We start from the raw sequence: 27,214 nt of genomic DNA, 5'->3' as shown, positions 1-27,214 counted from the left end.
TGGCTTGAGAAGGACCAGTCAGCCCGTCGAGGGGGAACTATTCACAATGAGGAAAACGCAACGAAGAGAGCGGCAAAATGTCATTGTTTCTGTCGCTTTACTTCAATATTTTTACAGGATATTCTTTTTACCCAAGTACTTTCCCCAATTGCTAAATAAATGGCATGGTCATGACAAATAACAATCTTTGCTAAATGGAATATAAAATAATAAAAATCCATTTATTCAAGACGACATGGCAAAATGACTCCATAATGGTCAAAACTGTCGACTTCACCTTTACTGTCACACCTCCCGAACGATATTTTATGACACCTAAATCGGACATATGTAATTTCCCTTCCCCGGCTTCGGAGAATGTAAGCAGACCAGAAGGAGACAGCTAGCCGACATGCTAACCCGAACCGAGGGATGTTTCAACGTCTTCGAAGTGGAAAATCACACATAACTAGCCTGGATTATTTGACATGACGACCGGGTTGTCGAGTTTCTTTGCGGATCGTCAAACCGCCCGGCGGAGAGCAATTTACAGTTCGTTCCCTGGAGGAGGGTGGCTGGAGTTGTTGTGCAGCTAACGTGCTAACAGCTAACTGCTAATAAGCATGAGGATAGCTTTTTACATGCCTATCAATGATCAAACGTAAGTAGTCCTTTATTTAAAGGAATTTTATAGTGTTTACTTTGTAATCACTGTATTTTGACATAATACAAAATCAGATGTTTACTCACTTCCTTGTAAGTCCAATGGTCCCACAGTAAATATCCACGGTGAATGGGAACCTTTTGAAACTCCAAAAAGGCGCATACGCCTCTCCCGCATACAGAATGATTTTTCTGCAGCCGTTTGGCTGGCGTGATGCAAAAAATAAAAGTATTAATCCGCAAAATCAGCTGAATCCTTCGTCCTCATCCACAACAGTACACTGTATAGTGAAGAGAACGTCTTCTACCGTACACGTCACAGCGCCCTCCTCCTCAATGCAAGACCGAAGCCGGAAGTCACTCATTTTGATGGCGCGGGATTCAAAAAACTAAAAAAATATAGCGATCGCTCCCACACACATCCAAGCAGTCCATATCATTCAGGGGCATAAAATACCGCGTGTATTATGAAATAGACATGCTTTTTCGTGTCACAGGCACTTTAAATGCCATGGAGAAAAAAATAAATCTACTTTAGTGTGTTATTGGGGGGCCAAATCTAGAGTGTATTTAGGTTTTCATTCATTTTAAATTTGGTTTTGTTTTTTTACATTCTAATAATTTATGATTTTATTCATAATAGGTTATACAGAAAAAAAAATTTATATATATATATTAGGGCTGTCAAAATTATCGCGTTAACGCACGGTAATTTTTTTTTTTTTAATTAATCACGTGAAAATATTTGACGCAATTAACGCACATGTCCTGCTCAGACAGTATTCTGCCTTTTGTTAAGTTTTACAGCAAGGCTTTTTGTGCTGTCCAACAGCGAACTCTTGTGGTCGCTTTGTGACATGGTTTATTGTTTTCTTGACACTGACAGTTCAATATGGCTGCACGACGTCTCGGGCTGACGCCCACGTTGTAATGTTGTGCTTATATGATCCCTGGACAAGATTTGTCCGTAAGTATGGTTGTTGTAAAGAATGTGCATATTATGTTTGTAAGCGAAATGTTATATTTTTTGTATGAGACGCTTTTTGTTTATGTTTAGTGAACCTGTATAGCGTGCTAAGCTAACGTTATTGCTAATGCAATGCTTGTGTACTTTTTTTTTGTAGTTTTACAACGGTCTAAAGAGGACAATAGTTTGAGGCCATTTTATTAATAAATCAGATGAAAAAGGAAGAAGTCTGATTATTAAGGCGTTGTTCACTAGCTGTCTAGCTTTGGAAAAAGTAGACGCTTCGGAGTGAGGACAGCATAGACAGATTTAAATGACAGTAGAGTGAAATGCCCACTACAGTCCTTATGTACCGTATGTTGAATGTATATATCCATCTTGTGTCTTATCTTTCCATTCCAACAATTTATTTTACAGAATATATGTATAATTTACAGAAAAATATGGTATATTTTATAGATGGTTTGAACTGCGATTAATTGCGATTAATTACAATTAATTAATTTTTAAGCTGTAATTAACTTGATTAAAATTTTTAATCATTTGACAGCTCTAATATATATATATATATATATATTATATACTGTATATGTTACATATATGGTGGAAAACACAGACAAGGCTGAAAAAGCAGTTTCTGCTCTTGCACCCCTCTTTAAAATAAACTGCTGTATTTTAAGCTAAATAAACGGTTGTGTTTGATAGAACAATATGTATATATGCTGCCATAGCAGATTCATCGCGCATTAAGCCCCCAAACGACTTATAATTTGTCTAATTTACCCTGGAGACCCCCGTTTACAGACGTCGCGCAACCACTTTTGTTTCAGCCCAGCCATAAAAAGAAAGTAATTATGTTTATTATTCAAAATGTCTGTCATTTTTAGCTTAGAATCATTAATTGAGGTCTAATATTTAGTTTAAAAAAAAAAAACTTTAAAAAATTATTTACTCGCATATTTTAAACATTTAAACAAATTACACCAAAAAGAAAAAAATGGTGTCTAACTTAGTCACGAATATCTACCTCATTAGTCATAACTATCGCTTAATTGTATTTTTTTGTTACTGTCGCATTTTCCCCAATATTTTAGATAAATAATCGATCCAAACAAAGAAAACATGAAAAAAAAAAAATGTTTAAAAGGGGAAATATATGAAAAAGGAGGAAACCTCGACCACTCCTTGAATTCTGCGATTACTACATCGCGACCCTTGCTATATTACCATGTTTCACCCATAAAATCCCCCCAAAATCCGGCTGGGGCCATTCACAGCCGTGTGTCTTGACACTCAGTGATACATGGAGTTTTGGATCGAAAAGAGGTACGTACGCGATAATATCTCCTTAAAATCATGGCTTCTTTTATTATGCTCGCTCATGCGCTTACCTCCAGTTAGAGTTTTGCAGTTTATTTTTTTTGAAACAACCTCCTTTTCTTTTCTTTTTCTTCCTCCAGAAAATCGAGATTTTAAGCTTTCCAATGATGTATCACACATGCTCATAGGACAAATTTGAAATTTGGCCAAACTGAGGGTCTCAGAGCGGAAGTTCAAGTCACCTGAGTGTTTTCTGCCCTATGTATAATTATAATTGAGATCTTGCCTCCACATACAGTGAGGAGCAGAAGTATTTGCACACCTTTTGATTTTGCAAGTTCACCCACTTAGAAAATAGAGGTCTGAAATTTCAATCATAGATGCATTTCCGCTTATAGGGACAATATAAAAAAAATCCAGAACTCACATAATATAATTTTTCAATATTTGTAATTTCCTGGGGTACATAAGTATTTGTACTTATCTGAGATAATCAGTGCTAATATTTAGTGCAAAAGCCTTTGATTGCAATTACAGAGGTCAGATGCTTTCTGAAGTTCTTCACCAGGTTTTCACATATGGAAACAGGGATTTTGGCCCATTTCTCCACACAAATCGTCTCTTTATCTGTCAGATTTCGGAGCTGTGTTTGAGAAACACCATATTTCAGCTGCCTCCAAAGATTTTCTATTGGATTGAGGTCTGGATACTGGCTAGGCCACTCCAGAACATTGATATGCTTTTTACGCATCCACTCCTTGGTCAGCTTGGCTGTGTGCTTCGGATCATTGTCATGTTGGAAGATCCAGCCACGACTCCTCTTCAAGTCTCTGACTGAGGAAAGGTGGTTGTGGCTCAAAATCTGACGATACATTTCACCATTCATCTTCTGCTTCAAACAGTACAGTTGTCCTGTCCACTTTGCCAAAAGAAGCCCCAAAGCATGAGGTTTCAACACCCATACTTCACAGTTGAGATGGTGTTCCTGAGATTGTGCTCATCCTTCTTTTTCCTGCACACACGACGTGTAAAGTTTTGGACCAAAAAGTTCTACTTTGGTCTCATCTGACCACATGACTTTCTCCTTGTGCATTCAGCTCTCTTGAACAGCTCCTCTTGTGTAGTTCTAGGCTGAGCGCTTACTTTTCTCATCATAAGTGATGCCCCACGAGGAGAGATTTTACATGGAGCCCAAGTATGAGGTAGATTCTCGGTCATATTTAGCCTTTTCCACTTTCTATCAATTGCTGCTACTGTTGATTAATTCTCACCAAGCTGCTTTCCAATTCTCCCATAGCCTTTTCCAGCTTTGTGGAGATAAATAATTTTTTTCCTCTGGTGTCTTTCGAAAACTCTGGTCTTGCCCATGGTAGCAGTTGGATCATGGACGACAACGGGGTGCACAGGTGACAATAATGAGCTGAAATGGGTGGTGGGTGGGTGGTTACTCATGGGGTAAAGGTGGACTTTTTTTTTTAAATGTAGACCGACAACTCTTTGAGTGTCATACTTATTGCTGATTCTCAGGGGTACAAATATGAACCCCACTAAATTACAAATACAGTATTTTTAAAAATCATACAATGTGATTAATGGAATTTTTTCAGATGACGTCTTTATGAGTAGAAATGCATCTATGATTGAAATTTTAGACCTCTACCTATTTACTAAATGGGTGAACTTGCAAAATCACAAGGTGAAGAAATACCTCTGCTGCCCACTGTATGTGACATCACTTTTTGGGTCATGCGGGCCGCACTTATGAATGTGGGCTCCAGGTCTTCATGATGTTATATTTTTAATTACCAAAAACCATCACTTTCCCTACAGAGGGTGAAAAAAAATGAAATGCTGAACAAAAAGTAAGTTAATTTGCAAAACCTGTCATAAATATCTTTTCCTCTCCCTATTTGTGAGGTCAGACCCCAAATATAAAGTAATAACTTCACAAAGAAACAGGGTTAGTTTAACTCTTTAGGTTAGGTTTAGGTTAACTCTTTCTCATGGATGTATACTGGCTGTAACGATTCCTTTTTGGAAAAATTGAAACAAGAACGAATAAATTGCTTTTTACATCATTTGCAATATCACATCTTAATAGACAATCGCCAGCTCTACCATGCCACCTATTTGCCCGGCTTGCAAGCGTTTAATGACGCCTTGCCCCGCCTCTCCACACATTCGGTGGCCTGGTTGACGTGACAACAAAGGTGCAGGACGTCGAGCTTGTCATCGTGCTGGAAGCATTGCTCGGTCTACTGTTGTGATTAGATCTTCAATAGCAACATCTCCTGCACCCAATAACCCAAGTGACTCGTGATATCTCATCATCATGACCACACAGTGATAAACCTGAACGTTGTAGCAGAATGTTTAGTCATGCGAGCTAACGTGTTGCGAGGCAACGGTACCGACCGGGCCTCACCTTAGCAAGAAAGCAATATTCTTTCTAATAGAATGATGGAGACGATTAAAAAAAGCATGAAATCTTGAAGGAATAAATGGTAACGTGCGTTCAGAAATCTCCACCGAGCACGACGGCTGACAGCGAGGCCCTCCCAGAGGCGCCAAACGCGCCTCCTTCGCCGAATCCCTGAGCGGTTTTAACGCCGCCAAAGTGAGCCTAGAAGGCGGCCTTACCTCCTGGTTGAAGGCGTTGACGGCGTCCATGGTGGTCCAGCGGCCCCCCCGCGACGTCGTCGCCCCCGTTAGCACCTGCTGCCGCCGATGTTTATCCCAGCGAGGACTGGCACAACATGTCCGCCGCTCGTAGCTAAGCGGCTAGCCTAGCGTTGGAGTAGAGCAGGTTAGCTGCGCGTGCGGGGTCGACGGCTACAGCAAGGCATGCTGGGAAGTTGTAGTAACACGAGTTAGCCGTTGGATGTCAGTGTTTTTGCACAAATGGAATGTAGACTTTTTTTTAAAATCCCAAATTCGCAACTTCGCGGCTCAATTTTTGCGCCCTAGTATATCACGGATTTAAAATGGTAAATGGTGTTATACTTATATAGCGCTTTTCCACCTTTCAAGGCGCTCAAAGCGCTTTACACTACATCGCCATCTACCTACTGGTGACGCAGCACCAGGAGCAATGTTAAAATCTATATATATGTCGGAAAACACAGACAAGGCTGAAAAAGCAGTTTATGCTCTTGCACCTCTCTTTAAAATAAACTGCTTTATTTTAAGCCAAAAGAACTGTTGTGTTTGATAGAACAATATGTCTATAGACCCTACCCACGTGACGTCACAACTCCTTCCTCCTGACTGGTGCCGCCCAATTGTCCGTCAACACATCATGTTTACCTGTTACGGCTACGTACATTCCTCCTATTTACGACGTGTTTTTCTGCTCGTTAACATTAATAATCAAAATGGTGAAGGCGTGTGTGGCGGTCGGTTGCAATAACAGAGAAGATAGACGGAGAAGACGGAGAGACTTGAAGTTCTACCGGATTCCGAGAGACCCGGAGAGAAGAGAGCGAGATGGGCTGCTGCAATTCGACGAGAAAACTGGGCTCCAAACGATTACCACAGATTATGTAGCAGTCATTTTATATCTGGTAAGATCCATTTGATATATATTTAGAGGGTTTTGGGCTGACAACCACAATTAAGATCATTGCTAGGCTAATCGCCGACAACATACACGTAGTAGACCATACACATGTAGTGAGAGTGCTATCGCTAAACCATATAAACATTAAAAGCCCTAACTCCATTGACAAACGACATGAAATACATTAGACTTGACAGTGGATGTTAGCAATGACAAAAGATTTTGAATTGAAAATTTCATAACTCACCTTTCCAAGCACCAGATAGATTCCTGCCGAATTTTCGTGGACGAGGACCTGTTTCACCCAACCAGCAACGAAGTATTTATAAGCCTCCAAGCTCTTAAAGTTTTTCAAACTTTCGTGAGAATAGGCTGATTTTGTGTGGACAAGATAGTTGTACATATCAGGGTAGCTAGCAGATGTCAGGCAAATACGGCAGAGACAGCGGGTCGAAAAACATCGATTTAGGCATCAAATATGGATCTGGCGAATGGATAAACTGAATCTTTTCCACATAACGCCTTTTATGCAACGCATCAAGTGAGTTTACGGCATCCGAAAGCACCGGGTCTTCCATGAAATGCATTATAAATTGCTCGATCAATTGAGACCATTGATAACACAGACACAAAATGACGGACAAGGGGGCGGAACCATACAGCGAGCACGTGATTTTGTGACGTCGGTGGGTAGGGTCTATATCCTGCCATAGCAGATTCATGACGCATTAAGTCCCCGAACTATTTTTAATTTGTCCCTTTTACCGTGGAAACCCCCTTTTACAGACATCGCGCAACCGCTTTTGCTTCAACATAGCCATAAAAAGAAGGTAAGTAATCATATTTATTATTCCAAATGTCTGTCATTTTTAGCTTTGAATCATTAATTGATGTCTAGTATTTAGTTTAAAAAGAACGACTTAAAAAAATTAGTCAAAATTAGTTTAAACTTATAAACAAATTACGTCACAATGAAAAAAATTTGCGTCTGTAAAAAAGCCACGGATATCCACCTCATAACTATCGCTTAGTTGTATTTTTTTTCGTTACTGTCGTATTTTCCCCAATATTTTAGATGATAAATAATCGATCCAAACAAAGAAAAATTGGGAGAAAAAAAACATTTAAAGGGTAAATATATGAAAATGAACATCTCAACCACCTTGATGTCTGCGATTTCTGCATAACTACCAGGGGTGAAAGTGGCTAGAATTTCTTGCCGGAACTCCCCGATGTGAAGGTCGCCACTGAGCCAGAAATTTTGTTTATGTATTTATTTTCTTTTTTTTTTGGGGGGGGGGGGGGGGGGGGTGTCAAACCTCCTAAAACTACTGAAATGCATAGAAAACTGTTTTGGCACAGTTATTTATATAACTCATACAAAAACTGATTTTCGTTCAAAATTGTATTTTTTCAATGATTTGCAAAATAAAAGTGAACAAAAACAGCAATAACCCCAACCTCCATCCTCTAATTTTTATTTTCCCTCATTTCCTCACATACTAAATGCCAAATCTCAATTTTAACTACTGAAGAACATAGGTTGTATATTAAACTTTAAGTTAATGTAAACTTTTGCTTTCTTTTTATTTTTTTTAATAATAAATAGATAAGTAACATACATTCAGAAAAATAAGTACAAATGACATATTATGCGGAGTCAAATGGAATATATTTTGAAGATCGCGCAAACATTGACTTTTTTAACTCATAAGGAGATGAATAAGTAGCCTAACATAAATGAACAAATATAAGTCCAAAGTGCACATTGACAGCTAAGATGTTCTGAACAGAGCAATCTGAGCAAATAAAACTAGATATGATGAATAAACCTCCTCAACTCTTTCCTTGCTCTTAGAGATTTTATCCATTTTATGTTGCATTGCCCTTTTTTGTCGCATCAATTCAACAAACTTTTTTTTTTTTTTTTCATAGCGTTTTAACAGTTGCTGTCATATTTTTGGAATCAACGCACCGTGTACCGGAACAGCATTCCTACCCTGAATCTTATACCAGAACTGCGTTCCGGCCCTGAATCTTATACCGGAACTGCGTTCCTTACCGTTCTGGCCCACTTTCACCCCTGATAACGACCCTTGTTATATTACCATGTTTCAACCATAAAATCCCCCAAAAATCCGGCGGTGGCCATTCACAGCTTTGTCTTGACACTCAGTGATACATGCTACATGGAGTTTTTGGACAGGAAAAATATATATATATATATATATTTATTTAAATACTAACTTTTATATGTTTTGGTTCAGGCGATATACCGTTCGATTCAAACCTTCATTTCAAAAACTACAAATGAAACATTTTGAAAACTCTAGTTTTGCACGTTAGCAAGTTAACACAGTTTATTTAATGTTATGCTAACTGTGATGCAGGTCAGACTTTCAGTAGCAAAATGAGTGGTGTGTTCCCCACATCCACAATACTGACATATTTTTACATTACTTACAGTGGCTGCTGCTGGCCGGGAAAAAAAATTCTAATACCTCTCCTCTTCGAAGGGGGCGGAGGAGGAGGCATGACATTATTCGTTGTAACTGTACATGTGTGTGTGGGGTGGGTTTGGGGGGGACCAAGTCATCAGCCAATCAAACGTGCGTTTGAGGGGGGGAAAAGGACCGGCACATTCACCAAGTAAAAAGGGGGAAATGTAAGTCTGAACATAATGAAAATAATTCACTTAATAATGGTAGGGTCAATTGTATCCTTACAGCATACAGTCTGTGAAGACAATCTAAATTACCTATTTAACCAAACTCGTTATATAAAATCAGGGGTGCCCAAGTCCGGTCCTCGAGAGCCCCTATCCAGCTTGTTTTCAATGTCTCCCTCCTTTAACACACCTGAATCAAAAAGATCAGCTCATCAGCAAGCTTTGCAGGAGCCTGACAATGATCCTCATTATTTGATTCAGGTGTGTTGGAGGAGGGAGACATGGAAAACAAGCTGGATAGGGGCTCTGGAGGACCGGACTTGGGCACCCCTTTATAAAATGGTAAATGGAGTGTACTTATATAGTGCTTTACCTAAGCAAATAAGGTTGCTTAAAAGTTGGTGGGGACAATTTGAGCACCCTGAAAAATTGGTAGTGTTATGTCCCTACCATCCCTATGCAAACCTACGCCCTTGGACATAAAACTTTCATACTTTAAAAAAATTAACAAGACATTAAGCAGTTCTGATTGATGATGTTTTACTCCTTCATTCAATTATCCACACATTTCAAGGTAAAAAAGGGTTCTCTTTAATGTCACTTTAAAAGCAACAAACAGTGGATATTGCTTTTACTTAATAAAATGATTGTATGTAACAAGGCTCACAACACCTGAGCAAAACCAATCCATTTTGGTTTTGAGATTTTTTTAATAAGTTTTAACTTGGGTAAATCAACACACAAACGAAGCTTGCCATGAAAGGTAAAAAATACAATGACAACATAATGGTAACCAAAATTTTGTGCGCATCGCAAGATGAGGACAGTCCTCAAAGTGCAATATACCGGTAGTCCTCACATAAAGTATCAGCATGTAAACATTAGCTACTTTGGTTTTTAAGGACATAAAGTCAGAAATTCCACTTAAAAACACCCTGATATGACATTTCCATGTAAAATATCAAGAAAATGGAACATTACATGTAACCACTTTTTAACATCTTTAGCTCTCATCAACAAAAGTAAATTTGATCAAAACAGTACATTTTCTCTTTTTAGGATTTAGGACTTTCCGAAAGCGCTACAGCAACAGGAATCCCTGCCTTTGGAACACATGGGCACTTGATGCTGGGAAGGGAAAATGAGACAATTTTATTTTACAGTTTCCTGAAAAGTATTGGATTTTCTGAAATTCACTCAAAGACAAACACATTTAACAGTGCTTCTTAAAACATTTGTTTTAATATCGAAAAATCAGCCCTTTTCACCAGTTAGTATGACTGACACAGAATGCAAACACATCATAGCAATATCAAAAGCCAAAATCTGAATATGTTGTATCATCCACTCCTAATGGTCGTATTTCGTGAATTAAATTAGGCCAAATTGGCCTTTAAGAGTCAGAAAATGTGTATGGTTTATACAAATGTTTTGTATGTTTTTTTTTTTTTTTTTTAACCATTTTAACAGTTTTTTTGTGTACATATATTTTAGTTGGGTGGGGCAGAGCAACTTGCTTATTTAAATTTGGCGCCCTGAAGCGATGGTTGCTCCGAGGATGGTAGGGATGGACTTTTTTGAGAGGGTAGGGCTTAAAGTTTGGTTCTTAACGTGTGTTATTTATTTTGTGTTTATTTTTCAGGAACCCCACTGAGCATCATGGAGTGGACGAAGTTGGAACGTGCTTTCGCTGTTGAGGCATTTTTTTCAAGTGGTCACTCAATCGTCGCAACGCAACGTGCATTCCGTAGACATTTCAATATTGCCCCCTGTGATCGTCTTCCTGGCCGGAAGTCGATTGTTTCACGGGTAAACAACCTCAGGGAAAAAGGGTGATGGCAAGAAAAAGAAACCTGACCTCCCGCAAACAGCAAGGTCACCCAAAAACATTGACGCGGTGAGACAATCTGTTTTGAGATCTCCCCGACGGTCTGCCAAGAAACACGCATCTGCTCTTTGGTTGTCTGTTCGTTCTGTGAGACGAATACTCCATGAAAAATTGAAATGTCATCCCTACAAATTAGCTATGGTGCAGGAACTTAATCCGCACGATTTTATTACTCGTGAAAATCATATGTGGCGCTTTTGGGCTTGCCTGACAACTTAGACACTTATTTTGTTCAGTGATGAGGCTTACTTCCATCTTTCGGGATCTGTAAATAAGCAAAACATGCGCTATTGGAGTCCTGAAAACGCCAGAGAACTTCATCAACGTCCTCTACACGCTCTACATGTAACTGTTTGGTGTGCACTATCGCGAGTTGGCATAATAGGCCCATGTTTTTTTGTTGTTGTTTTTTTTTTTAAGAAATTAAGAAAACGAACAGGCAGTACCACTGACATCTGACCGTTATGTCAACATGATCAATGAGTGTTTCCTGCCAACACTGAACCAGATGGGTGTGGAATGGGGGAAATATTGAAATGTCTACAGAATGCACATTGCATTACGATGATTGAGCGACCGCTTGAAAAAAAATTGCCTCAAACAGCGAAAACCGCGTTCCAACTTCGTCCACTCAATAATGGTCACTGGGGTTCCTGAAAAATAAACAAAAAATAAATAACGCAGGTTAAGAACCAAACTTTAAGGCCCACCTTCTCAAATTAGTCCATCCCTACCATCCTCAGAGCAACCATAGCTTCAGGGTGCCAAATTTAAATAAGCAAGTTGCTCTGCCCCACCCTGTATTACGTGAAAACCTAGATTGTCATTTACAATATTTGCCTGCTGTGTGTGGTGATCATTTAACGTACCGCTGTCTCTTTTGCATCTGGTCGACAGATTCAGGCAGCGGTCGCCCGAAGCTCTCTGGTAGGAGGACCGTCGCAAAGGCAGCCAAAACGGCCAGACTACCAAGTATGATGTAAGGCAGGAACTGAGAGTAGGACCCTGTTTGGACAAGAGATGCCAGCAACATTTAAGTCCTTGTGTCTTTATGTAATCTGGCATAGCAAAATGAAAATGACAGAATTACAGAACTCACTGAGCTCCAGCAAATATGGCGTAATGCAGCTTCCAAACCGCGCCACCGTGTTACAGATCCCGGCCGCCGTGTTCCGCAGAGCCGTCGGGTACAGCTCGGTGGTGTAGGCAAACATCAGCCCAAAGCCCGTGGTGATGGCGTATTTTCCCACCATCTCCAGAGTGAGCGATATACCTGAGTAACCTGTTGGACCGGGAAAATTGGTCAATGGGATTCAGAGTTGAAATTTATTGGATTTTAGGTTGGGCTTTAAGAAAAAAAGACAACACAATCCTGTCACCTTCAGGAACCAGCTGTATGAAGTAGAGCGGCACTGCGACCAGCACCAGGGTGCCGATGACAGACATCCGACGCGAAACATAGCGTAGAGCCAGCCAGCTAGACACGTACGCCGGAAGCTCCACGGCCCCCGAAATGAAGCAACTGACGTACGCATTGCCGTGGAACTGTGTGGCGTTAAAAGAAATGCCGTAGTAGCCTGCTGACATCGTAAACCTAACAGAGGGGAGCAACCAGTCAACTACCTTATTGAAAAGATTTCATTTAAATGATCTTGATATGAAATATGGTTGCTCAAAGAATCTACAGTAAAGAAAAACAGGATTTGAACAGCAAATAAGTATTTTGCAAGTTTTCCCACTTAGAAATCATGGAGGAGTCTGATATTTTCATCGTAAGTGCATGTCCAGTGTGAGAGAGAAAATCTAAAAAGAAAAATCCATAAATCACACTGATTTTTTTCACAATTTGTTTGCGTGATACAGCTGCTAACAAGTATTTGAACACCGTAGAAAACGAATGTTAATATTTGGTACAGTAGCCTTTGTTTGCAATTACAGAGGTCAAATGTTTCCTGTAGTTTTTCACCAGGTTTGCACACACTGCAGGAGGGAGCTTGCCCCCCCCCATCAGTCAGGTTTCTGGGCTGTCACTGAGAAACACGGAGCTCCCTCCTAAAGTTTTCTATTGGGTTTAGGTCTGGGGACCGGCTAGGCCATGCTCGAACCTTGTTACGCTTCTTATAGAGCCACTCCTTGGTTTTCCTGGCTGTGTGCTTCAGGTCATTGCCATGTTGGATGACCCAGGCACGACCCATCTTCAATGCTCTGAAGGAACGAGGTTGTTCCCCAAAACTTCACAATACAGGGCCCCAGTCATCCTCTCTTTAATACAGTGCACTCTTCCTGTCCCATGCACAGAAAAACACCCCCAAAGCATGATGCTACCACCCCCATGCTTCACAGTAGGGATGGTGTTCTTGATATAGTACTAATCATTCTGCTCCCTCCAAACACGGTTCGTCGAATTATGACCAAAAAGTTCTGTTTTACTCTCATCTGACCACAAAACTTGCTCCCATGACTCGCCTCATCATCCAAATGGACATAGGCCAACTTTAGACAGGCCTTGAGATGTGCTGGTTTAAGCAGGGGAACCTTCCATGCCATGCATGATTTCAAACCATGACGTCTAGTGGATTACCAACAGTAACCTTGGAAATGGTGGTCACAGCTATTTTCAGGTCAACTCCTGTCGTGTAGTTCTGGGCTGATTCCTCACCTTTCTTAGGACCATTGAGACCCCACGAGGTGATCTCTTACAGTACATGGGGCTCTACTCCAATTGAGATTGACTGTCATGTTTAGCTTCTTCCATTTTCTAATGATTGCTCCAACAGTGGACCTTTTTTCACTGAAGAAGATAGCACCTTTTCTCGTAGGCACCGTCTAACTGTTTGTATTAATGTACTAACACAGAGGTCCCCATCTGCCGGGCCGCGGACCAGTACCGGTTCGTGGCGCATTTGCTACCGGGCCGCACAGAAATAATAACGTATTAATGACCGAATTCTGGCCGAATAAACCCTGTCTACTCTAGATAGCTATAATACTACAGTTTAGATTAGAATGTCGTCATAAAAATGCATTTATTGGAGTGCTAGCAGTACATCTTGTTGTGTGTATATAATATATCTATGGGCGCTTATCCTCGATAACATTGTATTACAAGACCGCGGGCACAGCACATTTGTTCCCGGAAATAAGTAGCCCCCACACGAGCAAAGATGACTGGAAAACAGACGTCTTTGGAGATATTTTTACGGCAAAAAGGGCACCTGACGAGCCAGAAGATGAGCCTACAATCTCGAAGACCCACGAACTGAGAAGAAGTGGATTCGTGACCCGTTTGTGAATGAACCGAGTGATTCGAGCATGTCTGTGCAACAGGAGGATCAGCTTGTAGAGATCGCAAATGACGGCGACCTTAAACATACATTTGAGACAACAACTCTACCGAGTTTCTGGATTTAAGTCATTCCGGAATATCCTGACATGGCTACGAGAGCATTGAAAACCTTGCTACAATTTCCAACATCGATCTTTGTGAAGCGGCCTTCTTAATTAATGCTTAACTACAACATGAAGTCGTTAATGGTGAGAGAGCGGTGTGCAGTTGTTGTGAGCAGCTAACATGGCAGGATGGATCTGAGGAGAACTTTTCCACATGTCCTTCCATGATCAAACATAAGTTAATATTCCTTTCTTTAAAGAAAGTTTGTTGTGTTTACTTTGGAATCGCTGCATTTGCGGCCATGTTTAACGTTACGCGCATGCGCAGAACCACATCGTTGCATTTTTTGATGGGTTGCAAAATTTATCAGAACACCGGTCCGTGAAAAAAAGACCCAAATAACACTGGTCCGTGGTGCAAAAAAGGTTGGGGACCCCTACTCTAACACACCCAATATAAAATAAAAAGCACTTATACCATAGTTTAAGAAAAACAAGCAGAATATGGGGCATAAAAGATACACGACACCTTCTTATCATGGAAGCCCAATGTGTGCGTCATGAGCAAGATTGACGCGTCAACTCCCGCAATCAGTTCTCCTGGCGGGACGGTCTGTCCTAACATAAGGAACACAGGAGAACACCCGATATCCAACCGATAACACGACTGACAAGACTCCAAGAGCCCATTTGACGCTGAAGTGGCAAAACCCATGACCCCCGTTGCCTGGACAACAGTAACTCCCGAATCCTCCTGCCCAATCCACAAACAGACAATAATCCCAAACACACCCTTTTTCCTCCCCACAGCCTGCCCCACGAGAGCCTTCAATAGACAATGTTTAACTAAGCGTTGTCATTTTTCTCGGGAACCTTTTGTTGACGTATGATAGGGTGACCTTGCCTCCCCGCCTGAGTGTTTCTGTTTCGCCTTGCCGTTTTTATCTCTGCCGACCTGAATAAATTGTCAACTTGTTTTCGGTGAGTCTTCTTTAAACCTTTCAAAATGGAGTCAGTACAAAGGGTTAAGACTAAGGTGAACGCGCAGAGTTTGGCCTTCTGGCTGAATTGCTGGGATCCCGCCGGCCCGGCTCGTTGGATCTGCGCCAGCGCGGGTCCTGCGGTTCGACTGGCGCAATTCTGGCGGTCTGTCAAGAGGGTCATATTCCTTCATCATCAAGCTGTTGGCAATTACTCCGGAGCCCTTCCCAGCCTTGAAGAGGTGACCAATTTTGTCTCTGTTTGAGTCTTACTAATTGTTCGGGGTGTACAAGAGTCTTTATGCTGCCATCGACCTAAAACAGGTTTATTTGATTCAGGATAATGCATGGAGTGGAGGTGGACTTTTAATAGAAGGACTAACAGGTCTTTGAGGATCAGAATTCTAGCTGATAGACAGGTGTTCAAATGCTTATTTGCAGCTGTATAACACAAATTGTTAAAAACAAAAAGAATGCATTGTGATTTCTGGATTTTTCTTTTTAGATTATCTCTCTCACAGTAGACATGCACCTACGATGAAAATTTCAGACTCCTCCATGATTTCTAAGAGGGAAAGCTTGCAAAATAGCAGGGTGTTCAAATACTTATTTTCTTCACATAACAGAAAATAATTGAGAAGCACTGCATTATAGTGATTTGTGGTGCTTTGGTAACCACTCAGCTCATGTACCGCACAAACCAGTCAATCTCCTTTGTCGTGTGACGTAGTTTAAATTGACATTAGTACTTTAGCAGCAAAGTTCAGTGGACTACTTGACATACAATCCCTCAGTATTTGTGTCAAGTGTCTGTGTGGTGTCTCGGCTGGTGAACGCCCAGAAATATTCCTTTGTTTGATGTACAGTATTCTCAGAATGCGATCCCTTCAGACATTAACTCGTTGCCTGCCACTGACAAGGGTAGAGATCTAATTTATATAGACTGGGAGGACTGTCTGTGAATGCTCATCTTTCAGTACCATTGACGACGCTAGAAGTCCAATTCATTTTAACTGTCACGGGGGGCACACACGGCTGGGCTCAAATGCAAGAGACGATGGGAGAAATGCAGTTTCCAATGAGTTTTATTTTACTGGGATTAAACGCAGGCCAGCTTCAAAGTACAAAACAAACAAAAACTAACAACATAAAGTCTTCGGCAATGTAGACTTGGGACAAAATCAATCAAAGTAGCAACATAAAATCTTCGGCAATGTAGACATGGGGTCAAAACATGACAAGAACAAAACTTACTGAAGATGGTGTCTTAGCTTCTTACAGCTTCTTTAAAAAGAAAAACGCACTGGCACAAGACAAGGCAAAAGTGGGGAATTTAAGGCCTAGGGCTAATGATACACAGGTGATTAAGGGGACGGCAAGACAAGACTGACAAAGGTGAACACTGAGCAACAAAAGGGAACCCACCAAAATGAAACAGGATATGAATTGACATGAATCAACTATGGCGGCGTGTAACATAAACTGGGAAGGGCGAATGAACCCCTCCCATTGAAAATGAATTGGATGTCTCACGCCGTGAACGGCAGCCAATGAGTTAAAATCTCACACACACTCTCCCCAGTCATCGCATAGGCTTCCCTGTCCTTCCTCCCTCTCACTGTCGGTGGCACACATTTGTGGAATGTATTGTGTACTAAAAATGACGTGAGTCCATGAACTCACGCTACATAGCAGAGAATCACTGTCATGAATCCGATTTCCACGTTGCTCACGAGGTCCAGGATGCTGTGCAGTTCTTTTTTCTCCGATTCTTTGGGCTTCTCCACCTGCAACAAACCGCACCGTCATCATTATCATCATTGGAATGAGTTTTACTAATGTATAAACAACTTTTGAAATGTCTATGGCTTTGTGTGTATGACAATGCGAGGTGGGTAGAGTAGCAAAAAAATTGTACTAAAGTAAGAGTAGCGTTACTTCAAAATAATATTACTCAAGTAAAAGTAAAAGTAGTCATCCAAAAAATGCACTCAAGTACAAGTAAAAAAGTATTTAGTGAAAAGAATAGTCAAGTAATGAGTAATATTGTGAGTAACTGCTCACAAATTTGTTTTATTATTTTTTTTCTGAGCTCAAAGCTTTCTACAACCCCTAGTAAAAAGTCCAGAATCAACAGTCTTGTACGAGCACTCGCTCAGACATTTTATTATGCAGGACAAACTCAAATAAAAAGCTTGAAAAAATAATGAATTAGTTCAAAAGTTCAACTCTTTAGCATTAAGAAACACTAAAAGAAATGAATATAAAACATTGTGGTGGTCAGTAAATGTTACTTTTATATGGCAAGTGCAGGGAAATAAATATCGAATCACTCCATTCTGAAGAACAAAATATGGAATCACTCCATTTTGAGTAGAAAATACAGACACACCCAGTCAATTTCCTTTCCTTAATTGGGCCCCTGCCTCAGATTAGATCTGCTCGTTAGTCAGCAGTTAAAAACAATGCAGTTATCACACCTTGGATTCACAAGAATCATGGCTTCAACAAGAGAGATGTCTCTTGAGACCAAGGAGAGGATTATCAAACTTCTTGAAGAAAGTAACGCTACGCGTATGGTTGCCAAAGATGTGGGCTGTTCACAGTCAGCTGTATCAAAAATTTGGACCAAGTAAAAACAGAATGGCAAGGTTGTTAAAGTGTACTGGTAGACATCCAAACGTCATGACAAACAACTAAAGGCCATATGTCTTGAAATAGAAGATGTACAACAAGACAAATGAAGAAGAAATGGTAGAAAGCTGAAGTCAAGGTATGTGACAGACCTGTGCAAAATCGCCTAAAGGAAATGGGATTTTCATACAGGAAAGCTAAAAGGAAACCATCATTGACACTTTAACAGAAAAGAACAAGACTGCAATGGCCTAAGGAGAGGCAATAATGGACTGTGAATGAGTGGATGAAGGTTATATTCAGTGATGAGTCAAGAATCTGCATTGGACAAGGTGATGGTGCTCGAACTTTTGTTTGGTGCCGTTCCAGTGAGATTTACAAAGTTGACTGCCTGAGGAAAACATCAAAATTCCCTCAGTCCTTGATGATATGGGGCAGCATGCCAGGCAAAGGCACTGGGGAGATGGCTGTGGTTAAATCTTCAATAAATGCACAAGTTTAGATGAAATTTTAGACAGCTTTCTTATCCCTTTATTGAAAATATGTTTGGGGATAATGAAATCATTTTCCAAGATGACAGTGCATCATGCCATAGAGCTAAAACTGTTAAAGCATTCCTTGGAGAAAGACTCATCCAGTCAATATCATGGCCTGCAAATAACCCAGATCTCAACCCTATTGAAAACCTGTGGTGAAAATTGAAAAAAATGGTCCACAGCAAGGCTCCGACCTGCAAGGATGATCTGGGAACTGCAATCAAAGAGAGTTGGCGCCAAATTGATGAAGAATACTGTTTGTCACTCATGAAGTCCTGGAAGCTGTCATAAAAGCCAGAGGTGGTGCAACTAAATACTAGAGATGTGTTATGGTTGTTATTTCTTTGTTTGTTTCTCATGATTCCATATATTTTCCCTCAGAGTGGAGTGATTCTATATTTATTTCCCTGCACTTGCTCTATAAAAGTAACATTTACTGACAATCACAATGTTTTTTTATTCATTTCTTTGAGTGTTTCTGAAGGCTAAAGAGTTGCACTTTTGAACTAATTCTTTTTTTTTTTTTTCAAGCTTTTTATCTGAGTTTGTTCTACATTATAAAATGTCTGAGTGTGTGCTCGTCCAAGACTGGTGATTCCATACTTTTTGCTAGGGGTTGTATATGAACTGTTGTTACAATGATACTGTAGAATAACCCATTACATAACCACATTAAGCCAAAGAAATACAAAAACAACAAATAAAACTTTTAATTCCGGCGAGAGAAGAAAATTAGAGAAATGAAGCATTATTTATATAAAGAGTACGAGTGCCCTCTAGTGGAGAAAACATTTCCTAGTTTGAACAGTGAATCATTCACTTATAGTTATTTATTATTATGAAATTAAAAGGATCATATTTCCGGTTTTCCGTGGTGAGTCGGTGACAAATAAAGACTGGGAGAGAGGTTAAAATCTGCAAGTCATATTGAAGGCAGCGCTCTATGTAAAATACTTATTTTTTTTACGGTGCTTTAAAGACGCCACGTGATTGAACAGGCTGGTGTGATCAAAGAACGGCAAGCTTGAGTCTGATTGGTATAATAGAGTCATGTGATTATTGTTTTGCGACGTCTCATTATGAAATTGGTAGAGCTACTCTTGGCATCGCTGGAAAAAAAATATAACGTGTAGAATGAAAATAAATAAAGAATAATGTGTAAAGAATAAAAATAAAAAAATGTAACGATTCTTGTGTAGCCCAAAGTAGCAGAGTAAGAGTAGCGTTTTTTTCTTCACAAATCTACTCAAGTAGTAAAAGTTAAAAGTATGGCTTCGTAAATGTACTCCTAGAATTATCAACTAAATGTAACTGAGTACATGTAACGCATTACTACCCACCTCTGCCCCTCGGGAGGAGCAGAGCGATGCCGTGGGTGGCGCATGTGACCGCGGGGAACATAATTTTTTTCCCCTTCTAGAATACAGTGTAATTGAACATCCACTCAGTGGGTGGCAGTGGCGCTCTCATTTTCAGAGTGTCCGTAGTATTTCCGAACCAAACGAGCACAAAGCAAAGCGCTATGATATGAAGATATGAAGAGCTAAGACGAGGAAATATGATGAAGTGTACATTAAGCCTGAACGATATATCGTTTAAACATCGCCATCGCGATGTGCGTGTGCGCAATAGTCCCATGCAAGCACGTGCGATAGTTTTTCTTTTTTTTTGATCCACATACGCCTCACTTTCTGGTCTGCGCACAGCCTCCTACCCTCCCTCTCCCAGCCTTTTGATCCTCTCAGTCACTGCGGCACAACAATGGCTTTGATCTGGCCAAAGAAGCAGACTTCACACGGGCATCTGTCAATCATCGTTTAACTTGTTAAACAGTTGGAAGGAAGCCGCGCTGGAATGAATGTGTGTACTGTGGGGACGTTGGACACATTGAAATGCCAGAAGTGATCATGAGGAGTTTGAAATTTCTACATGTCACTTCAACGGTCACAGCTAAAGTAGATAAACAGAAGCATTTAATAAAGCCAAGCATTTATCTGCTACAGTACTTTATTCTTGTTCAAAAATGATTTGGTTGGACAGTTATGTTTAAAACTTATCATAATTATGAAATTTGAAGTGCTTAAAAACCATTTATTTATATACATTTTTAAAATCACTTTGGGGGGGGGGGGAGTTGGGGGTGGTGGGGGGGGGACATGTCTTATACACGGTGACCCCAAAAAAAGTTTACACTGCCATAATACAACTTAAATGCCATGTTTATTCAGCTTAGAATTAGAATTGAATCACAAATTATACATTATTGTAAAGAAAATGTACAGTACACTCTATTTTTCAATGTGTCCTCCCTTAAGTGTCACAACAGCCTCCAGGCGCCTGCGGAACGCTTCTTTATGTAGGATGCTGTCATCTTTTCCCAAGATCTAACAATGGACCTCTCCAAGGCTGCCACAGAAGTTTGTGGCTTCTTACAGGCACTGTCCTCCACAGTTGCCCATATACTATAATCCAGGGGATTGAGATCTGGACTCTGGGGTGGCCACATATCACCTTGTCAATCAACTATTTGGTCCGCACAGATCGGCACTTCCAGACCCAGGTTTTCGCAAGGCTGTTCCAATATCTTTCAGCTTCTTTTTAACTTTGTAGACTGCACATCTGGATATTCTCAGATTTGCTGCAATCTCAGTAGGTGTCAGACCGGCACGCAGCAATTCAGGTACAGCTAAAGTTTTCTTCATTTTCAGCAGAAGCACAGGAATTGTAGAGACGAGAGATTACCAGCTGCATTGAGGGACCTTAATGAATCACTTAAGCATAGATATGTTTCAATGGCTTTTAAACAAGCAGTCAACTGAGTGTAAACTTTTTTTTGGGTCAACCTGTATGTATCTCTTTCCAATGCTAAATCTGAATAAATACATTGGGCAGAGTTAAACACACACACAAAAAAAATTTTTAAATGGGGGGGTGGGCTACTTCGCGGTTTTTCACTTATCGCGGCGGGTTCTGGTCCCCATTAACCGCGAAAAACAAGGGATGACTGTACACTGTGGTGATCTAAAGTCTTTCCAAACAGCTATTTAAGTCATCTTGTGAAAATATCTTGAAAAAAATATATATAATTTTTTTTTAATATCGCAATATAATATCGCAATATATCGCAAACCCAAAAAAAATCGCAGCAATAGTTTTTCCCAATATCGTTCAGGCCTAGTGTACATAGCGTTTGGCTATTGGTTTTCACTTTTAATACAGTGTGAGACAAGGAAAGACCTGTCTGTTTACTGTGTCTAAAAATGTTTGCAGCGGACAGCAGGAAGCCATATCAATTAAAGAGCAGATGAAGAGCTTTTCGGATTTCGGTGCAATTTTACGAATAGAAACTTCGGAGAAGTTCGTCAAAACAACCATGTCATTTTTAATGTGTAACTGCGAGGATAATTTGCGCTTTTTAGGTTTTCTGCACTCCGTTAATAGTGTCTTCCCAAACCCGGAAGTGTGACGTAAATTCCCCAATGCAACAGAAGATTATTCAATGCGAGCATAGCAGCAACGACGATATCAGTGATATTTACACTAAAAGTAACTATTCAGGATCACTCTTTCGTGACGCTAACGATGGCAAAGGCTCCCAGGAATGATGATCTATAATTAATTCTTACATGTTTGAACATGAGGCGTCAGATGACGACGATTTATTCATCACAGTAGACGGTGGTGATGACGCCGGTTGGGAGCTACACACTCATTACTAAAGAGTGGTAGGCATCTAGCAACGTGATTTCGCTCTGAACCTTTCTTTCCCCAGTCATTATGTGATATAATTATCAGTAATTGCAAAAAAAAAAGACGAGTAGTTATATAGATCTAGTAATAATGACATTAAATTGACATGAATAGACAACCTGTCAGCTGTCTTATGACAGGCAAGCAACAACAACAACAAAAACAGGGCGCGATCAAGTAATGAACGTATCACATTGTCAGTAAGGGTCTACTTACGTTGTATCCTCCTACACTAGTCTGTTAGGGCTCACTGATTGCAGGCAGGAGGCCAGACGGGAGAACGATGACAGCCATCACAATCAGCCGCCTTCATAAGCCTCCTCGCCGTTGCTGCTTGTCGCCAGACCAACACTTTCGGCATACCCGGCAGTCACATCCAGCATTCAGGTATTTCTCATAGGCTAGGTTCATACCGGGGCCGGATGTATGGGGGGCCGGGGTGGGCACGGCCCACCCAGACGTGAGTAATGCCCACCCAATCAAAATGTCGGGAATATCTATTGTAGCGTCGCAATGGATATAGAAAACACACGGAGAGTTGGTCTCACCTACTTTTTAATTGCAGGATTAGCGGTTCCTGTTGGCCGCAACCAGGCCGAACAAGCAATCACCACAACAAGCTGTTTTTCCAACCTCGTTTGTTATCCGCGCGCTTCCTCTCTCTCCTCCAGACACATTTTCGCAGTCGGACATCTGGGCATTAATGACGTCACCAGCCACAACAAAGCATCGCCATAATGAAATGGGGGAAAAACACGAGTCACAAGCAGTTGCTCTGTCATGCATTGTAGTACAAACGCGTTGAACTTTTGTCTTATTTGCGGTCTTTTTTTCCGTTGGAATGACTAGAGTTGCCGTACTGCGGCTTGTAACACAAGGAAGAGTTCAGCGCCGCATTTGAAGTTCTGCATTCTTCCTTGTGAGAAGAAAAGGACAAGCAAATGGCTGAAAGCAATCAATCCAGGAACAGTAAAAGACGACGGTTCCGTGGACCATTCTCGCCAGTGGGAACCTAAATCCAGGCACATTTACGTTTGCAGCCAACATTTTATTACTGGTTGTTAGGTTTTGTGTTGGTTTCTTCTAGTGTGACTTGTCCCTGTGATTACCCATTGCTCTCACCTGTGTGTGTTTTCCCAGTGTATCCTGCAATCTGCATCCACCTGTGTTACCCAGCTGTTCCTCGTCTCGTTACCCCTTGTCTGCGTATATAATGACCCAGTTTCTTGTCACTCCGTGTTGCGTCATTGTCTATGTCTGTCTTTGCCAAAGTCAAGACCCGTCCAAGCCCTCGCGTACCTGTCCATCTGTTTACGTAAGTTTTGTTGATCCATAGTCCTTTTGTTTAAACTTTGTGATTTTTGTTAGTTATTATTAAAACGTTTTTTTTGAGTTCACTGCCTCCTGCCTTGCATTTTTTGTTTCACTGCTTTTGGGTCCACACAACCTGCCTTCCCGCGCATTCCCTGACAGAATGACGCAACCACTAGTGGACCCAGCGGGAAACAACCGGCACCGGCATGCTCGCCGACGGCTTTCTGCCTGTTCCCCTGATTTTGTGTTCCCTCGGCACTTTTTTTTAAACTCTGATTCCGACTCAGACCCGGATTTTGATTTTACACCTTCCGTTTCCCCCGAGTATTTTTCTTACCACCCTCCGGACTCTGTGTCCCGTTCGGAGCTCGTCGCCAAGGACTCCTACCTGGGGTCCCGTTGGGCCATCTATCGTGGACCACCCCGGGGTGGTCTGAGGAGTCACCCAGGCTCATTGCGGCCTAATGGGGCTATTGTGCAGCCCCTGCCACATGAAGGCGCTCGCCAAAAGCCTCAGCGTAGTCGTCGACGCCGACGGTGTGCGGCGGTGCTGACGTCATGGCTTCCCGAGGCTCCCGCGCCGACTCCCCGCAGTCAAGTTCCTCCAGCGCCCACTCCCCGCAGTCAAGTGGCTCCCGCGCCGACTCCCCGCAGTCAAGTGGCACCCGCGCCGACTACCCGCAGTCTTGTGCTCCCGCCAGCAGACTCCTGCGACTCCGCTGCTGTTCCGCCAGCAGTCTCCTGCGACTCGCTGCCGTTCCGCCAGCAGTCTCCTGCGACTCCGCTGCCGTTCCGCCAGCAGACTCCTGCGACTCCGCTGCCGTCCCGCCAGTAGGCTCCTGCGACTCCGCTGCCGTCCCGCCAGCAGGCTCCTGCGACTCCGCTGCCGTCCCGCCAGCAGGCTCCTGCGACTCCGCTGCCGTCCCGCCAGCAGTCTCCTGCGACTCCGCTGCTGTCCCGCCAGCAGTCTCCTGCGACTCCGCTGCTGTCCCGCCAGCAGACTCCTGCGACTCCGCTGCCGTCCCGCCAGCAGACGACGGCGACTCCGCTGCCGTCCCGCCAGCAGACGACGACGTCTCCGCTGCCGTCCCGCCAGCAGACGACGACGACTCAGACGCCGTCCCGCCAGCAGCAGCAGACGACGACGACTCAGACGCCGTCCCGCCAGCAGACGACGACGACTCAGATGCCGTCCCGCCAGCAGACGACGACGACTCAGACGCCGTCCCGCCAGCAGACGACTCAGACGCTGTCCCGCCAGCAGACGACGACGACTCAGACGCTGTCCCGCCAGCAGACGACAACGACGACTCAGACTCCGACTCAGTTCCTGATCCGCCCAACTCTGACGACGACTCTGTTCCTGGTCCGCCCGACTCTGACGACGACGACTCTGTGCCTGGTCCGCCCGACTCTGACGACGACGACTCTGTTCCTGGTCCGCCCGACTCCGACCACGACTCTGTTCCTGGTCCGCCCGACTCCGACCACGACTGCGTGCCTGACTCCCTTCACGATGACGACAACGTTGCTCCCCGCTTCCTGCCGCGGCTTGGCGGCACGAATGTCAGAGTCCTTCCTTGCTCAGGGCGCTCGCCTGATCAACCCGTGCGGTCGCCCAACGTCTGGCGCCCCAAGCGCCCGCCTGATCAGCCCGTGCGGTCGCCCAACGTCTGACGCCCCGGACGCCCGCCTGATCGACCCGTGCGCTCGCCCCATGTCTGGCGTCCTGGACGCCCGCCTGACTAGCCCCTACGGGCTGATGTTGCTCCCTCCTCCGGGCAACCTTCTGCCCACCGTGTTTGGACTTTTTTTTTTTTTTCTTGAGGACGTCTGGGATCCGTCCTTTGAGGGGGGGGTACTGTTAGGTTTTGTGTTGGTTTCTCCTAGTGTGACTTGTCCCTGTGATTACCCATTGCTCTCACCTGTGTGTGTTTTCCCAGTGTATCCTGCAATCTGCATCCACCTGTGTTACCCAGCTGTTCCTCGTCTCGTTACCCCTTGTCTGCGTATATAATGACCCAGTTTCTTGTCACTCCTTGTTGCGTCATTGTCTATGTCTGTCTTTGCCAAAGTCAAGACCCGTTCTAGCCCTCGCGTACCTGTCCATCCGTTTACGTAAGTTTTGTTGATCCATAGTCCTTTTGTTTAAACTTTGTGATTTTTGTTAGTTATTATTAAAACGTTTTTTTTTTAGTTCACTGCCTCCTGCCTTGCATTTTTTGTTTCACTGCTTTTGGGTCCACACAACCTGCCTTCCCGCGCATTCCCTGACACTGGTGAGTAAACTTTAATCGATTTTTTTTTTTTGTTGCCCCCAATTAGCTGCTAGGATTCAATAGACTAGGCAGTGGTTATTATTACCGGAACCGACAACTCACAAAGCCTTATTTTTCTTTTGCCGTGAACTACTCTGATCTGTCAATCGGTATATTATTGGCCTGGTGGGAATTGGTTATTTTGCCGTGACGTGTTCACGGCTAAACAACGCTTGGAGGCGAATTACCGGTTACGGCAGAAATAATCACTCCGTATATACTACCAATTTTTTTAGTTCCACACAGTACATATTCCACGTAATTGATAAAGGTCAACTTACTGGGTGACTTTATGAGGTAGTTGTAGATGTTTCCGAACTCCATTGCGGGCAATTCCTTTGGATTGTTTATCCAGCTATCAGCTGCGACTTTGTATGGGCAGATTTGCAGGCCAATACACGCTCATTTTAAATTGTATCGCCTCCTCGAGTCTGTTGGCAGTGACTCGTAATAAAAATAAGTCATGTTTAAGACGTTTTTATGAAAAAAGATGCAAAATACAGCTGAAATATATGAATTTCAGACGTTTGTCTAGGGATGTTCACCTGTGCGTGCCCCCATCTCAAAATGGCGACACATTGCTATGCGAGATGACGTCATCGTGACATCACGCCGACTGCGAGAATAAGTAGATGAATGAAAAAAAAAAAAAAAAAACACCCAAAAAATTAATGCAGCCTCAACGGGACACAAGCCAGTGTCCTACTTGCGCCGGTCCCAAGCCCGGAGAAATGTAGAGGGTAAAAAAAAAGCCTGCATTGGGGGTGCCCCCTCAAGATTTCTTCGTGAGCACTCTGGTGGGTAAACCTAGATCAGGGCCGGGTTCATACTACAAGTCTTAATGCACAAATCCGATTTTTCGTGTTTTTCCGACTCGAGTCAGGTATTAACTTGACGGCAGTGCTTAATTTGTAAATCATAAGGTGCCGGAACGTAAAGTACATATGACAGCGCAGTGATGACGAGACGGACACAGGTCCCGGAATATAAGCAGAAATGGTGCTGAAACAACATGCAAATGCCCACTTGCCATGCTGTGGGACTTATAAGCCTCAATTTCAGATAATAATAATAATAATAATACATTGTACTTGTAGAGCGCTTTTCAAGCCACACAAAGACGCTTCACAAGAGAGATGGAATCATAGTACCAGCAAAACAATCATAAAACAATTAAAAGCATAATTTCCACGGTATGAATGTTATGACAAGAATTTAGAATTATTTAGGCTATACTCTGCACAGCAC

The 27,214-nt window shown here is 42.3% G+C and overlaps 2 protein-coding genes across 4 annotated transcripts in view; both read right to left on the bottom strand.

The window, feature by feature from the left end:
• scaf4a (SR-related CTD-associated factor 4a) overlaps nt 1–5,746 on the bottom strand; it is a 30,165-nt gene extending 24,419 nt beyond the window's left edge. For 2 of the 3 annotated variants that reach the window (XM_057821397.1, XM_057821398.1), the window contains exon 1: nt 5,570–5,746. In XM_057821397.1, the coding sequence (XP_057677380.1) occupies nt 5,570–5,599 (30 nt within the window). In that variant the 5' untranslated portion in view covers nt 5,600–5,746. The remainder of the gene's footprint in view (nt 1–5,569) is intronic. The other variant, XM_057821395.1, reaches the window with a different exon arrangement.
• Nucleotides 5,747–9,746: 4,000 nt separating this feature from the next.
• LOC130907099 (organic cation/carnitine transporter 2-like) overlaps nt 9,747–27,214 on the bottom strand; it is a 35,243-nt gene continuing 17,775 nt past the window's right edge. The window contains exons 7-11 of the mRNA XM_057821977.1: nt 17,098–17,201; nt 12,424–12,638; nt 12,144–12,326; nt 11,914–12,049; nt 9,747–10,284 (exon numbers count right to left, since the gene is read on the bottom strand). Coding sequence (XP_057677960.1) covers nt 10,212–10,284; nt 11,914–12,049; nt 12,144–12,326; nt 12,424–12,638; nt 17,098–17,201 — 711 coding nt within the window. The 3' untranslated portion in view covers nt 9,747–10,211. The remainder of the gene's footprint in view (nt 10,285–11,913; nt 12,050–12,143; nt 12,327–12,423; nt 12,639–17,097; nt 17,202–27,214) is intronic.

Source organism: Corythoichthys intestinalis, chromosome 18 (genome assembly GCF_030265065.1).
Source record: "Corythoichthys intestinalis isolate RoL2023-P3 chromosome 18, ASM3026506v1, whole genome shotgun sequence".
NCBI lineage: Eukaryota > Metazoa > Chordata > Actinopteri > Syngnathiformes > Syngnathidae > Corythoichthys > Corythoichthys intestinalis.
Note: the sequence above shows the minus strand (reverse complement) of the source record. Positions and strands in the feature narration are given on the sequence as shown.